This window comes from Buteo buteo, chromosome 24, assembly GCF_964188355.1.
Source record: "Buteo buteo chromosome 24, bButBut1.hap1.1, whole genome shotgun sequence".
Taxonomy (NCBI): domain Eukaryota; kingdom Metazoa; phylum Chordata; class Aves; order Accipitriformes; family Accipitridae; genus Buteo; species Buteo buteo.
In genome coordinates, this window is record NC_134194.1 from 4,829,566 (window position 1) to 4,841,992 (window position 12,427).

The 12,427-nt window shown below is 42.3% G+C and overlaps 1 protein-coding gene across 1 annotated transcript in view; it reads right to left on the bottom strand.

Moving 5' to 3' along the window:
- The window catches only part of TRPC7 (transient receptor potential cation channel subfamily C member 7), a 197,330-nt gene extending 187,222 nt beyond the window's left edge, over positions 1 to 10,108 (bottom strand). Inside the window, exons 1-2 of the mRNA XM_075057097.1 lie at positions 9,865 to 10,108; positions 7,766 to 7,844 (exon numbers count right to left, since the gene is read on the bottom strand). Coding sequence (XP_074913198.1) covers positions 7,766 to 7,844; positions 9,865 to 10,108 — 323 coding nt within the window. The remainder of the gene's footprint in view (positions 1 to 7,765; positions 7,845 to 9,864) is intronic.
- Positions 10,109 to 12,427: the final 2,319 nt, after the last annotated feature.

Sequence of the window (12,427 nt, forward strand, 5' to 3'; positions counted from 1 at the left end):
GCATTGTGTTTCCAAGTAAAATACAGGAGCCAAAGTTCTACTTTCTCATAAAACTTAAAAGGTAATGGTAACAACAGCATTGGAAGGATAACAGCATTTCTTCTTATGTCTTTGCCGCTGTCTTGTGAACTTTGTATGGCCACCCATTGCTCTGACACTCTTGTGAGTTTTTGGTGACAAAAGGCTGCGTGGTCTGACTTTGCATCACTGCTATGCCCCAGCCAACAACTCTGGCTTTGCAGATTCCCCCTAGTGTAGTAAACTGTGGATCAAAGCAGGGTAAGTCATCTGTAGAGAATAACTCAGGCCTGAATTTGAAGAAAAATATACACAAATGTACAGTAAGCTGAGATGTCTGTAAAATTCTCCCATAGTCTGATTCTCAGCACTGTGGAGACACTAATCAGTGTCAAATGAGATGATCTCCTTATCTCAGATGGGTGAATTCAATTTTGAAATTTAGTGATGCCCTCTCAGCACAGTGCAGAATATCTTGCACATCATGGATAAGAAATTTATTTAGCATAAATTGGAAAGTTAATCAACTGGACTTGTGATTTTGTGCTGTGTCCTTTCCCCTGTATAGTAATGGACTTTGCAGTTCATTTAGGAGATGGAGGTTACTCTAGCAATCAGCTTAGTTCCCACAGACACCACTGGGAGTTTTGCTCTGTAAAGACTACAAGAAATTCATTAATGTCCCATTAAACTGGTGTCAAGGTATCCCTTCAAAACAAGATTGGAATGCTAGTTCACTCATTCTGATCCAAATTAATTGGTTGCTGTTTTGCTTGATCTTAATCAAAGGTCTGCAGTGAGCTGCATGCATTAATTACATCTATATATACATGCAAAGTGCATTTGATAACTTCTTGTCTACAAGAAGTATAAGGTTTGATATGAAAGGAGGCTTCATTTCAGTGTTGTGGTTTCACAGCCAGTGTCTGTACTGTTTAAACTGGCATTAGCAGCTACTCACCCCTCAGCTTCCTCTGGTGCTATTTCCACACAGGTACTTGTATGGTTGTGTGAACTGCTTATGTGTTTGTCACCCAAAAACTGCTCGGGTCTGTTGTCAGCTTGGTGGGAAGGGTGGTTATGCTTCAGGACTTAAACTTATGTTTGGGGTGCAGACAAGCAGTACACTTGTCATTGCAATGGCATCTGTGTGAACCAAGTTTGAGGCACTAAGGTCTTCAATCAGTGAGGGGGGAAGAGCCTCCTCTTCCTCCTTGGTGTGATGAGCAGTGGGTACGTACAGAAGTGGAACGTGACCCTCTGTAAACACTGCATAAGGAGTATGAAAGGAGAGCAAGTGACCTGTGACGTGGTGTTTCCCACTGGTTGCAGTCAGGTTACACAGAAATTTGTCTCTCAACTGAACGCAAGGAAGATGTACACTGGGAAAGCTTATTAACTGGTTATAGAGTGGGAAATGAAACCCTTTGGGACAGGAGATTAATGTGGTTTTGTTTCACTTGTCCTCTGTGCCTCCATAAACTTTTGAGTGTTGCATAGAAATACTTTTCACTTGCTTTTCTTTGAGTTTGGCATTCAGGGGAATTGGCTAATGTCAAGACATTCCATGGCCTGAGAGATGACAATCTGGTAACCACAGTGTTGGGTCAAGCTCAGAAGTACCCTGTTCCCCAGTATTTTCCTCCAGGGTATGCAAAGGATAATGGGCTGCATTTCCACTTCAAGTGCAGGGCCAGGACTGCCAATGGGATAGTAGGAAAGGAAGAAGTGTTACCTGGTGATTACTTGTGTCAGAAAATCTTTGTTCTGTAGCCAGGTAGTAGGTCTCATGCTGGATTCCCAAGGATCTGGGGGTAGCTTGAAACAACAGAATAGCTGAATTCTGGGTTGGATTCTGTCCTGAAGCTTGCAGCTTTTTAGGCAGGAAAATAAGAGAGCATTGGTGGATTAGGAAAGGAGTAGGATGCTTTAATCCATCCAAAATAGGTGATAAAACCTGCGGTGCTATGAGGTTACAGAATCCACTCTGGAACAGTAACGCACCACTTTTGTTACGCACAAGGAAGGATTGCTCCCTTCTAGCCTTACTTCAGTGGCCAGCCCCAATTCCTGGGTGCTGTAATGGGGGGACCTTTCACAAAAAAAGGTTTTCATGGTAAAATTAATTTTTGGTGTCTGTATATCCATCTGTTTTATTTCTTTCAGAGTGATAGTTTATAACTCCTTTAAATCCCAAATGCTATTAGATTACTGGTAGCCCAAACTCCTAATCCACCTGTCACCGAAGAAGAATTTTGCTCCAAGATGAATGTCCTTCAGTCCTGTGTATTATTTTATGTATGGAAATCAGTACAAAGTTTCAAAAATAGCTAGTCCAAAATCACAGATTAATAGAACTGCCACTTCTCTCTACAGTATTAAAATTAATGTTCTTCTTGGTCTTGTAAGAGGCTGAGCTCTGCATGTTTCTGTAGAAAGAGGCACATCCAGGTGATCAAGCTTTAATTTTAACTAACACAATGCTAATGAGCTATTACTTCTAGTGATTTGTACTGGAAAAAGAAAGTAGAAGAGATGATAAGGAAAAGCAAGTGATAAAACATCCTTCAGCTAAATATAGAGTGTGGACTTAGTCCTTTGAACTAAAGTGTGCAAACAATTAGTACAGGAATCCAAAAGATATGGCAGCTTCTTTTCTGTGGAGTATTAACACTGACAATTTTACCTTAGCAGCATATAAAATGTAGTGTTAACAACAAATGAGTCACTGAAACTATGTATTCTAGAACTAAAGACTGGGGGGGGGGTGTGTGTGTGTGTGTGTGTGGATTTTCCACAGAGGGGTAACACAATAGAAGATGTGTCAGGGAAGAGCAGGGAAGTACTGTTGCAGATGTCCTATATTCAGAAATAGCATTTACTATATAATATATTTTTATTTTCATCCATGTTTCAAAGCAACTAACAAAAATAAACATTTTTATATGTGCATGGGGAAAAGGGGGCATAAAGCTCAAGCACCAAGTTGGGACTATAAACCCTGCCTTGAACTACTTCATGTATTTGTAATAAAATGCTCATGTAGAGTCTGATACACCTACAGCAGTGTATGCTTTCCTGGGTAAAAGTCCTATTTGCTGATATATATGCCACTGAAGAATGAATAAAGACAGTCAGACTAGAAGTCTTGCTACTTGTTAGAAGAATAACAGTATCATTATCAAGTGGATCTAATAATTAATTTAAATAGGATTAATTGTGTTGTAACATCATCTTAGCCTCAGTCCCAAAGACAAGGTTGTGAATGTGATATGCTGAACTCCATCAGCCTCTTGTAAAAGCTGAAAAGTCCTCTACGCTTGCAGAAGACAACTGTTAATGTACAGAGAGGAGAGCTGGACTTCTCATGCCAACAATATCTTTATCAGATCTGGTGCAAACATTTTTGACCAAGGGAATTGCTGTGTATTTCTGACTTGTATTATTACCCCTGCCAACCTTATAAAATAAGAAGCTAGCCGGGACAGAAAAGCTTGCCTTTCTTACTCTTTCCATGATAAAATGTAGAGAACAGCGTGAATGAGGAGGGGAAAGGGAGATATCATCAAGTTTGCAGGCACCTCATTGTGTAGGTTTGACAGCTACTGTGGTCAGAAATCAGTTATAGAACAATTGGTGTTGGCTGCATAAACATTGCATGAGCTGTTCGGTTTAGAGTTTTTCACAAAAAGTTCAGCGATGCTCCTTTGGCTTTATTCTTCACCTTCATAGCTAAGTGACCCTGTTACTCCCCTGAAATAATACGTTCACAGTTTTAGGAAAGCAGACACTGCTGGGGGAATGATGCAAGCCTTCATCTTGGTGAGGGATGCCTTTGCACTTCTGCAAAGTCAGCGCTGTGTTTGGAGACTTCAGTAGCTGCTTTTTCACAGGGAGAGCAATGCCTGCCTTGCCCTGAAGGCCTGGGTGTTATGAAGCAGATAGCTTTGCATTTGCACCTCTTTTGGGGTGTGATGGAGAATGAGGAAGTATCTCCTGTTATTTCATTTCAGTGTATCTTCCTTTTCCTTGCGTGAGCTTATAGAATATTCTGCGCTGATTTATAAGCCTTCTCCCAGCTTGGCTTTCTCCTACTGACAATGTCCATAGTCATAAAAGGTAAAAGCTTCTCTGAAACAGATTAAACCACTCAAATTTTATGACATATTTTCTTCCCTCTACCAGGAGATTTTTAGCACTGGACGTACAAAGCATCACAGACTGCAAATCTGCAGTCTCTCGCTAGTGGTAAGAATGAATTGGATTGGCTTTTCTTGGTGAAATGGGATAAAAACAAGACACCTAAAGGCCCAGCTTAGAGCGTATACTCTGCGTTGGTACACTGCTGAGTACTTACTGATTTCTGTGGGACCCTGTATATAACCAATACTGATCAATGTGAGCGAAGGTTCTGCACTTCGCAGTGATAATGGCTGCACTGAGAGGTATGTGTGCTTTGCTGGCTGGTTCCATAGGTGAGTACCAGCCTTGAGATAAACACACCCTGATGCAAATCCCATACATCCTCCAGACCCAGGACTTACTGAAGCATGTTGCCACAACCTCCCTGCCAGCACACGAGGGGTCCCGTCTCCCACACAAGCAGGGTGTGCACGTGGGGACCAGGGTACGCAGCAAAGAGCACTGCTGGGTATCTGTCTAATGAGGAGTCCTGGTCTTCTGCTGGCCTAAAAATCTGGTGCCAAAAGAGTAGTACAGCCAGGAGAATTTGCCTGGATGGAAGAACATGTTGTTCAATACAAATTTTCCTGCATCAGAAAGCAGAGGAAAGAAATGAGCCCAGTGCTTAAAGAAGTTGGAAGGAACTGCCTTTTGAAGAACAGTGTAGTAGAGCCAGAGAGAGCAATTCCACTCTGGCTGAGTACAGAAAGACAAGTGTGCGCTATCTTGAGCAGTTAAAAAACAAACAACACCCCCACCCCCCAAAAAAATAAAACCAAAAACCAAAACAAAGCAGCAAAACCAATAATAAACAAAAAAACCTGAACAATGGTTCAGTATTAAGCCTTACCCACACTGTTCAGCAAAGGGAGAAGCAATTTAGCAGACCATGGGCCAGTTTGATCACTTGCTGTCCCATGTTAGCCTGTTCTCCTGGAAGGCTCATATGCACCCTGAGCAACTGTTGTTCTTCAGTAAAATGTAATTTCACTCCTGAGTTTCTTCTTTATGCCTTAGTTTCTGCTTAGGGATACTAGCCATTCAGAAGAGAAGGCCTCCATATATTCCCCCATGTAAAGGTGGCATCATTATACCCAGCTATTTTGTGCTCCTGGACTTTTTTTTAATGAGTAATGCTTGAAAAGGATGCTGGCTCTGACTATTGTGTGAAGTAGTACCCTGCACTGACATTTGTGAGAAAGCTCTTCAGTCCAACTTAGGAGTGATATTGCTGATGTGCCTTTCATATAAGGTATCTTATCCCTCTTTCTTACATTCAGATTGATGGATTTACTGGGATTATTCCCTCTGGGCTAATAGCTACAATTTCTTTGTACATAGAAAATTTAAAAGGAATAGTACATTTGATTGATTTGTTCAGGAACTAGGTGTGATTTTTGTGAATACATTTGAAGTGTTAGATGTTTAAAGCTAATTGCGTATTTAAGTGCTGAGCTGCGCTGAGATTTAACTTTAGCACTGAGGGCCAGATGAACCAGCAGGTACACACAACTGGCTAAATGCTAATAAAGCAATGCAACCCTGCCTATCCAACTTCTACCTGGGTTTTGTTCATGGCTGCTTTTTTACCATATTTCTGCCACTAGAGGTTCCTCCCTGCAAACAACCTTGCTAATACCTCAAAATGAATTTTGAGATGAAACAAATTGCCTAGAGAAATTGTGGATGCCCCTTGCTGAAACTGCTCCAAGTCAGGTTGGACAGGGCTTTGAGCAATCTGATCTAGTGAAAGATGTCCCGGCCTCTAGTGGGAGGGTTGGACTAGATGATCTTTGAAGGTCCCTTCCAACCCAAACTATTCTATGATTCTATGCAACTTAAGATTTTAAAGAAAAGTTGTTATACCTCCAAAACTTGGCCTCCCTTGTTATCATAGTACCAGTGATAGGCACTCTCCTGCCTGGCGTATTGGCCATACTGCAAACATCTTGGCAAAAGCAACTTAGTTTTGGTAGACTTGGTGTTTCTGGTGGCAAGAAAAGCATCAGCCGTGATGGGGATGGCATTGTTTCTGTATCACAGGCTTGTAGAGGCAATGGGCTCAAGGTTGACTTACTACTGGTGAGACTTGGCCTTGGATTATTTACTTGCCTGAATGTCTCCCCTCCTTGTCTCTGATCACCGCTGTGGTCTTGTCTCTAATATTTGCCTGGGTAATTTTTTCACTGTTCTTTTTCTCACTTAACCTGAATGTTAAAGCAAAGACTTTCAAGGAATGACATAGTAGACTTGGCTGTGTCTTGGGACAGAGGAATAGACTAGACATCCTTTTAAAATCCTTTCTTGCCCCATCTTTCATGATTCTATGAATTTAAGACAAAACTACGTTTTTAGTGAGGCTCTTCGTGGGTCAGTAAAAAGTGGATTGAATTCACCATCTTCCCTTGCAAGAGTAAGTGTTTAGCTGTGAAATGTCACATGCTTATTGGAATGCCAAAACCACTACTATCTGTTTAGATATTTTTCAATGAAAGACAGACATAATTATTTTTCAGAAAAGATATTTGTTACAAATAAAACCCCAACCCTAAAGAAAGCCTCCAGCAAGTCACTCAGGTACCAGTAGCTTTTTGCTAAAAAATACTCAATTCCATTCCAATAACACATTTACCAAATGTGGCATATTGTTCACTATGTGAAGAAAGTTAGGAAAGCATTGTAAGAAGGGAAGGTGGACCAAAATATTTTCCAGTCTGTTGCAAATCTGCAGCTGAGGACATAAGCGTGGGTAGGGTGCTAACAGATGTGTTACGTCACATCATTAAAAGAATACATGTGTTTAGCATAGTCAGGTATTACCATCTAAATCTGCAATTATTGACACTCCATTTCATGCAGTTATTTGATTGTCATTTGTTATAGGCACTTATGCCTAAAGTTGATGGTTTTAGCTTTTATGTACTCCATTTTATATCTGTAGTACTAGAATAAATTACTAACTGCAGAGCTGTGCAGAAGGGGCAACTGCAGAACTAACACTGCTGCAGTTTTCTGTCACTGCTGTATTTCTGTCCTGATGCTTTTCTTTCATGGTTATGCCGGATCAACATATCTTGACAAGCCTGATTTCTTTTTATTCCTGTCCATAATTGATGAATGTGATCAGTACTTTCAGGTAATTCTCCTACAACAGTTTGGGGTTTTTTTGGTGCTCTTTCTAGATTTTTTTTTTCTTTGGTTTGCTTTCTGAATTAAAGCCACTGTAAATACCTGTGCTGCAGCTAGTTATGATTTAGCAATAAGATTCACTCTAGCTTTTGCAAATTGTTCTACTTCTCCTTTGAAGCACTTCATTTCTGGACTCGTACAGTATCAATCTTTCACACAATGCAGAGTCTCTCTCCCTGAAAGAAATGCTTACTTTTGCTTCAAAGAATCCATCTAGGGAGACAGAAAATTGGTTTGCCAGGTTTTGGCAAGAGGTCTCAAGAGCATCCAGCTAAGTACCCCCATGCTATTGCAAAAGTGTGAAGACGGATTCGTCTGACAGGGCTGGGGGGAGAGACAGCTGAGCAGAAGAGGGGAGGGGAGAAATCACATTTACCAGACTGACTGCTGCTCCAGCTTCTCAGACATGGAAGTGTCTGAGTTGTAGATAATCAAGCACAGCCGCATTCGCAGTTCTGATTAAGAGGAAGAAAAGGATGTTTCAAAAATCAGTCCTGTCTGGCATCTACACTTGCTTTCTCCAAATTCCAGGAAATAGATAAATTCAAACTCTGCTAATAGACAGCAAGAGCAGAGTCTGTGCTATAACAGCGCACCATGGCATAGGGGGATAGCAGAAACCATCCCCCCGTTCACAGCAAGGAGAAGAATAAAAACAGTATCTCCACAAATTTAAAAACGTGGAAGGGAAGTCATATCAAACACAAGCTCCTCTGGTCCTGTGCTGGTCCACTGTGCAAAAGAGGGGTGGGTCAGAGAGGTTTGTCCTTTTTCTGAGGATCCCCACAGCCAAAAAAGGGGCAAGGGCTGGAACACAGAGGAGTGTGCAGGGTGGTCTGCAGGTGATATTCCCATGGGGATGAAGAGCTCATGCCAAATGTGACACTACCAGAGCACTCCCCTTGCAAGCTGCATCCCCATCACGTAAGGACTAACAATTCCATTCTGGGTCAAGCAATTTTTCCCTCTCCTGGTGTCAGAGAAACAGGACCCAAAGGTTTTCTAGGCAGGCAGACTCTGTTTTCTCAGTCCACCTTCCTGCAGGGGTATTCTGGACATGAGGCTATGGAAAACTGAGTCAACGCTGAGCCCATACAATTGAACTGTGATTGTTGCTACTTGTTCTCTTGCCTTGTGCTGACACTTCGGCTCACTGTGTATCTCGGCTGTCATTCATGAGCCTAGCTTCTGATTTCTTGGCAATCATCATGCTAATTATTCATTTCTTTCCTGCGTATATACACATTTCCTAAGTCCCAAAATAAGACACCTCAGTGATGTGAATAGAAGGCATGTAGGTAAGTCCTATTCTACATCATGCTCCTGAATATTTAGAAGGTAATTTGAAAATGAAAAAAAACCCTGCAGCTCACTAATGAGTTATAGCTCAATGTTTGCAAGTCACTCACAGATGGATATTCTGCCTGTTGATCACTAAGAAAACTTGTCATGCACAGGGAGGATCAGAAGAGCTCTGGATTTAAAAGTTTGCTGCCCTGCAGAGCAAAACTGGAATGTAAATAATAAAGGCAACTTTTAATGACCTTTATTTATTTCTAACAAAAGAGAGGCAAAATTTCTCACTATAAAAAAAAATTTAAAATCACCCCAAACACTCTTCCCCCTAGTGCTGAGATTTCTTTTTAGCTCCAAACTTTTCCAGTAGAAAAATAAAACAAGGAAGAGTGAAATTTTTGTAGCCTTTACTCTCTCTCAGGAAGAGTGGTTCAGAGCAGTTGTATCAGTATAAGCTATTAATGAGCCTTTCTTTCCAAATTCCCCTCTTTCTCCTTTCCTGGAGAGACCTTATTCTCTCATCCTGAGCCCTATAAAATGGGACAAAGTACAATTACAAATAAAAGATAAAAATGACAGCATTAATAACCCAGGAACTGCCTCAGTCATGTGGCAAAGCTCCTGCTGGCAGGTGCAGTGTGACTTCGGTGACCCCTTGAGCAGTATCTGGGTTGGAGCCATGCGGGAGGTTGCTTCTTCGTTATGAAGCAGATCAGAAAGCTGATATGAAAAACTTCCCAGCAGCAGTTGTCTGCTCGAAGAATAGGACGTGGAGTAAGAGCTGTCTGGTCTGTATCTTCCCTTTTAGAGGTCTTAATTGCGCTGAGTTCAGTGTTCTGGAAAACCTCTAGGCACCCTTCACTCTGCATTAAGTTTCTTGTCACCAAGTTATATGACTTCCTTGATCTGCAGCCCCGTTACGATTCCGTGAGATGACCCTGGGACTCTGCCCGCTAATGCCATCCTGTGATGGAGCAGCCGAGGAAACACACCTTGGGGCAGAAACTTGTTGCCCTCTCTGACCTTGGCAGCATCATGGGGAAACACAAGGGACTGGCTGGACTGGAAAGGGCAAGGCAGTCCTGACCACCTACCCAACTTTGTATCTGTTTGTGCTAAAAATTATTTTTGGGGGTGGGACATTTTTGCTGGAGAAGCAAAGAGACAAGATTGTCTCACCTATTTGTAGGCAGAGCTGAGGCTCGTCCTCTCCCCACGGCAGCAGGGCACCGTGCAGGTCGAACACCAGCTCCTTGGATGCTGCAGGCTGCCAGACCCGGCTGGCTCGGCTACAGCCTTCCTCTGCTGACACAGCACCGTCCTTCACAGGTAGAGTCCTTCTGATTCGTACAACTGCACTGGTACCACTGCAAAAGATATCGTTTGCTACTTGCAAGCGGGTTTCTGGTGTTGAATTAGTCATGTGAAGCAGCATCCCAACCAGGCTTCTGCTATGGGTAGGGTGGCAATCTTATGCTTCTGGAAAATAAGCTATATATGCTGTACAGGACAAAGTTGCTCTAACCACACCAGGGTTTTGCCCTTGCTGGTGACTCAGCCTCTCCCTCGCTCCTAAGTATTCCTTGTATTTCTTCATGGCTCTCTTCTTTCCCTGTAATAGAGAAGTGGACCACCTCCCGAAGAAAATAAATAAATAAATTTCTTACACACTCTACCTGTGTAGCAGCAGCAGCACTGTGGGAGATGTTATTTACATGAACTTCATGAATATTTATAGTAATATTTATAGCTTTGTTCAGCAGGAGGCTTGATCAAGTCAGTAGTATGTCTGGGGATCAGTCTTCAGTATACTACTTTTAACGAGAATAATTTACATTTAATAAAGGGCCTGAAGTAACAAGTTTCAATCCAGATTTGAATTTTCTTGATATTTGGGGAAATATTTGGATTAGTGCTTTTATTCCACATCCATTTTCACTAGAAGTGATGGAACGAAAATGGAGATCTCAATGCGAAGAAACAGGCTGACAGGAACGGCATGAGAACATGCCAGAAATTAAAGGGGAATTTTTTTCCTTGTAGTCCCTACAGCATGGGTGCTGCATAATTAGAGTTGGACCCTGATCGCACTTGGTGACTGCCTTTCTCTCTGCCATAATTGCTGAGACAACTAGGATGCGCAGTTGGAGAAGCCTAGGAGCCGTCCTCTGATGCATTTTAAGTGTGGCGTACCGCTTAAATCCACCTTTCCCTCCCCACAAATGCATGTGGTCAGGCTGCTCTGGGCACCCCATGTAGAGCCTGGAGGGAGGTGTGGGGCTGGCTGGGGGGGCTGGGGCTGCCAGGCTGGAAATGCAGAGCTGCTCTGGTAGTCACTGTGCCAGCACAGCCAGCGCTTGGCACTCCAGGGGCGTCTGCTGCCCACTTAAACCTGCGCCAATAAAAATACCAGGTACCACCCTCCCTGTTACACCAGTTATCTCCTAACTGGGTGTCTTCACCTGACCAGCTTGCTGTTCAGTGTTGAGCTAGCTAGAGAGACGTAAAATCAGTTTTTCTCTGAATGGAGGTGTCTGGGGAGGAATCGGTGCTCTAATTTCACCTGTCCCTAGTTGTGGCTTCATAGAGATACTATTTAGAACAAGGCTGTTTTCAGGTCCAGCCTTCAAAGGGATCCTTCTGCCACTGCAAAAAGCACAATATTAACTTGGCTGTAACTATTTATAGGCCCAAGTCTCTCCGCAAAAAGTTGAAAGGCCAAGGAGTTAAGAGATGCAGAGTGACTTCAGCTGAAGATGGTGAACAGAAATAGCTCCAGGATAAAGCACATAAGAAACCTCTTTCACTCATCCTGACCTCTGGGTAATTTGGGGGAAGGGATTTATTGTCTTTTCTGATAGAAGAGAAACAGAAAGAATTAGAAATACGCTATATCTAGTTATATGCACCACTGTTCCTCATGCTTTTGTACCTTTGTGATTTGGTTTAGCGAAAAAAGTTGGGGTTTTTTTTTCAAAGGATCGGTGTTCTGCTGGCAGCAGTATTCTACCTGGGCAGCTGGTACGGACAGGCTGTGTCTACAATGGGATCTGCCTGGTGGTGGTTGTTATCGCTTGGGAGCATTAAACTGTGACCACTGTAAGTGGTATTACAGAGGAATTAATAAGCAACACCAAATTACTGCATGCCCTGAATAATTGTGATGCATGTGGTTCCTACGGATCGTTTGAATCTTGTATGATGCGTTTCACAGAGCAACCTGCTGGGACTGAAGATGCCCAGGTTCCCATCTCTTGCTTTGGTTTTGGCTGCATCATTCCATTTTTTGAGTTTTGCTGCTAAAGCCAGCTGCTTTGCTATAAAGTATGATTTGACAAGGGCTTGTGTGTATTACTATTAGAGTTGGTGTGAGCCATAAACGTTTGGATCTACAGCTACCTCCAGCCACTCACAGGTGGTTGCTGAGTTGCCATCTCCTAGCATAAATGTTACAATAACTTCACTAAAACCCATTTACAGCTAAATTCAATGTATATGCTTGCAGTTTTAATGTTCTCAGCTAGAAAAACATGAGTGTAAGGATTGTATTATGGAGACTAGAATCAAGTTTTAAACAGTAGTTAGAACAATTTCTTCTGGATAGGCATTTTCTGTTGAGCTTGTTTGTATATTTTGCAATCGTTTCAAGAATGGTTCAGCAAACACTGAATGAAGGGGCTCGCTGAGGTCTGACCTTGCCAAGATGAAAGGAGGAGGAATAAATAGAGGATCTGCATCTGTA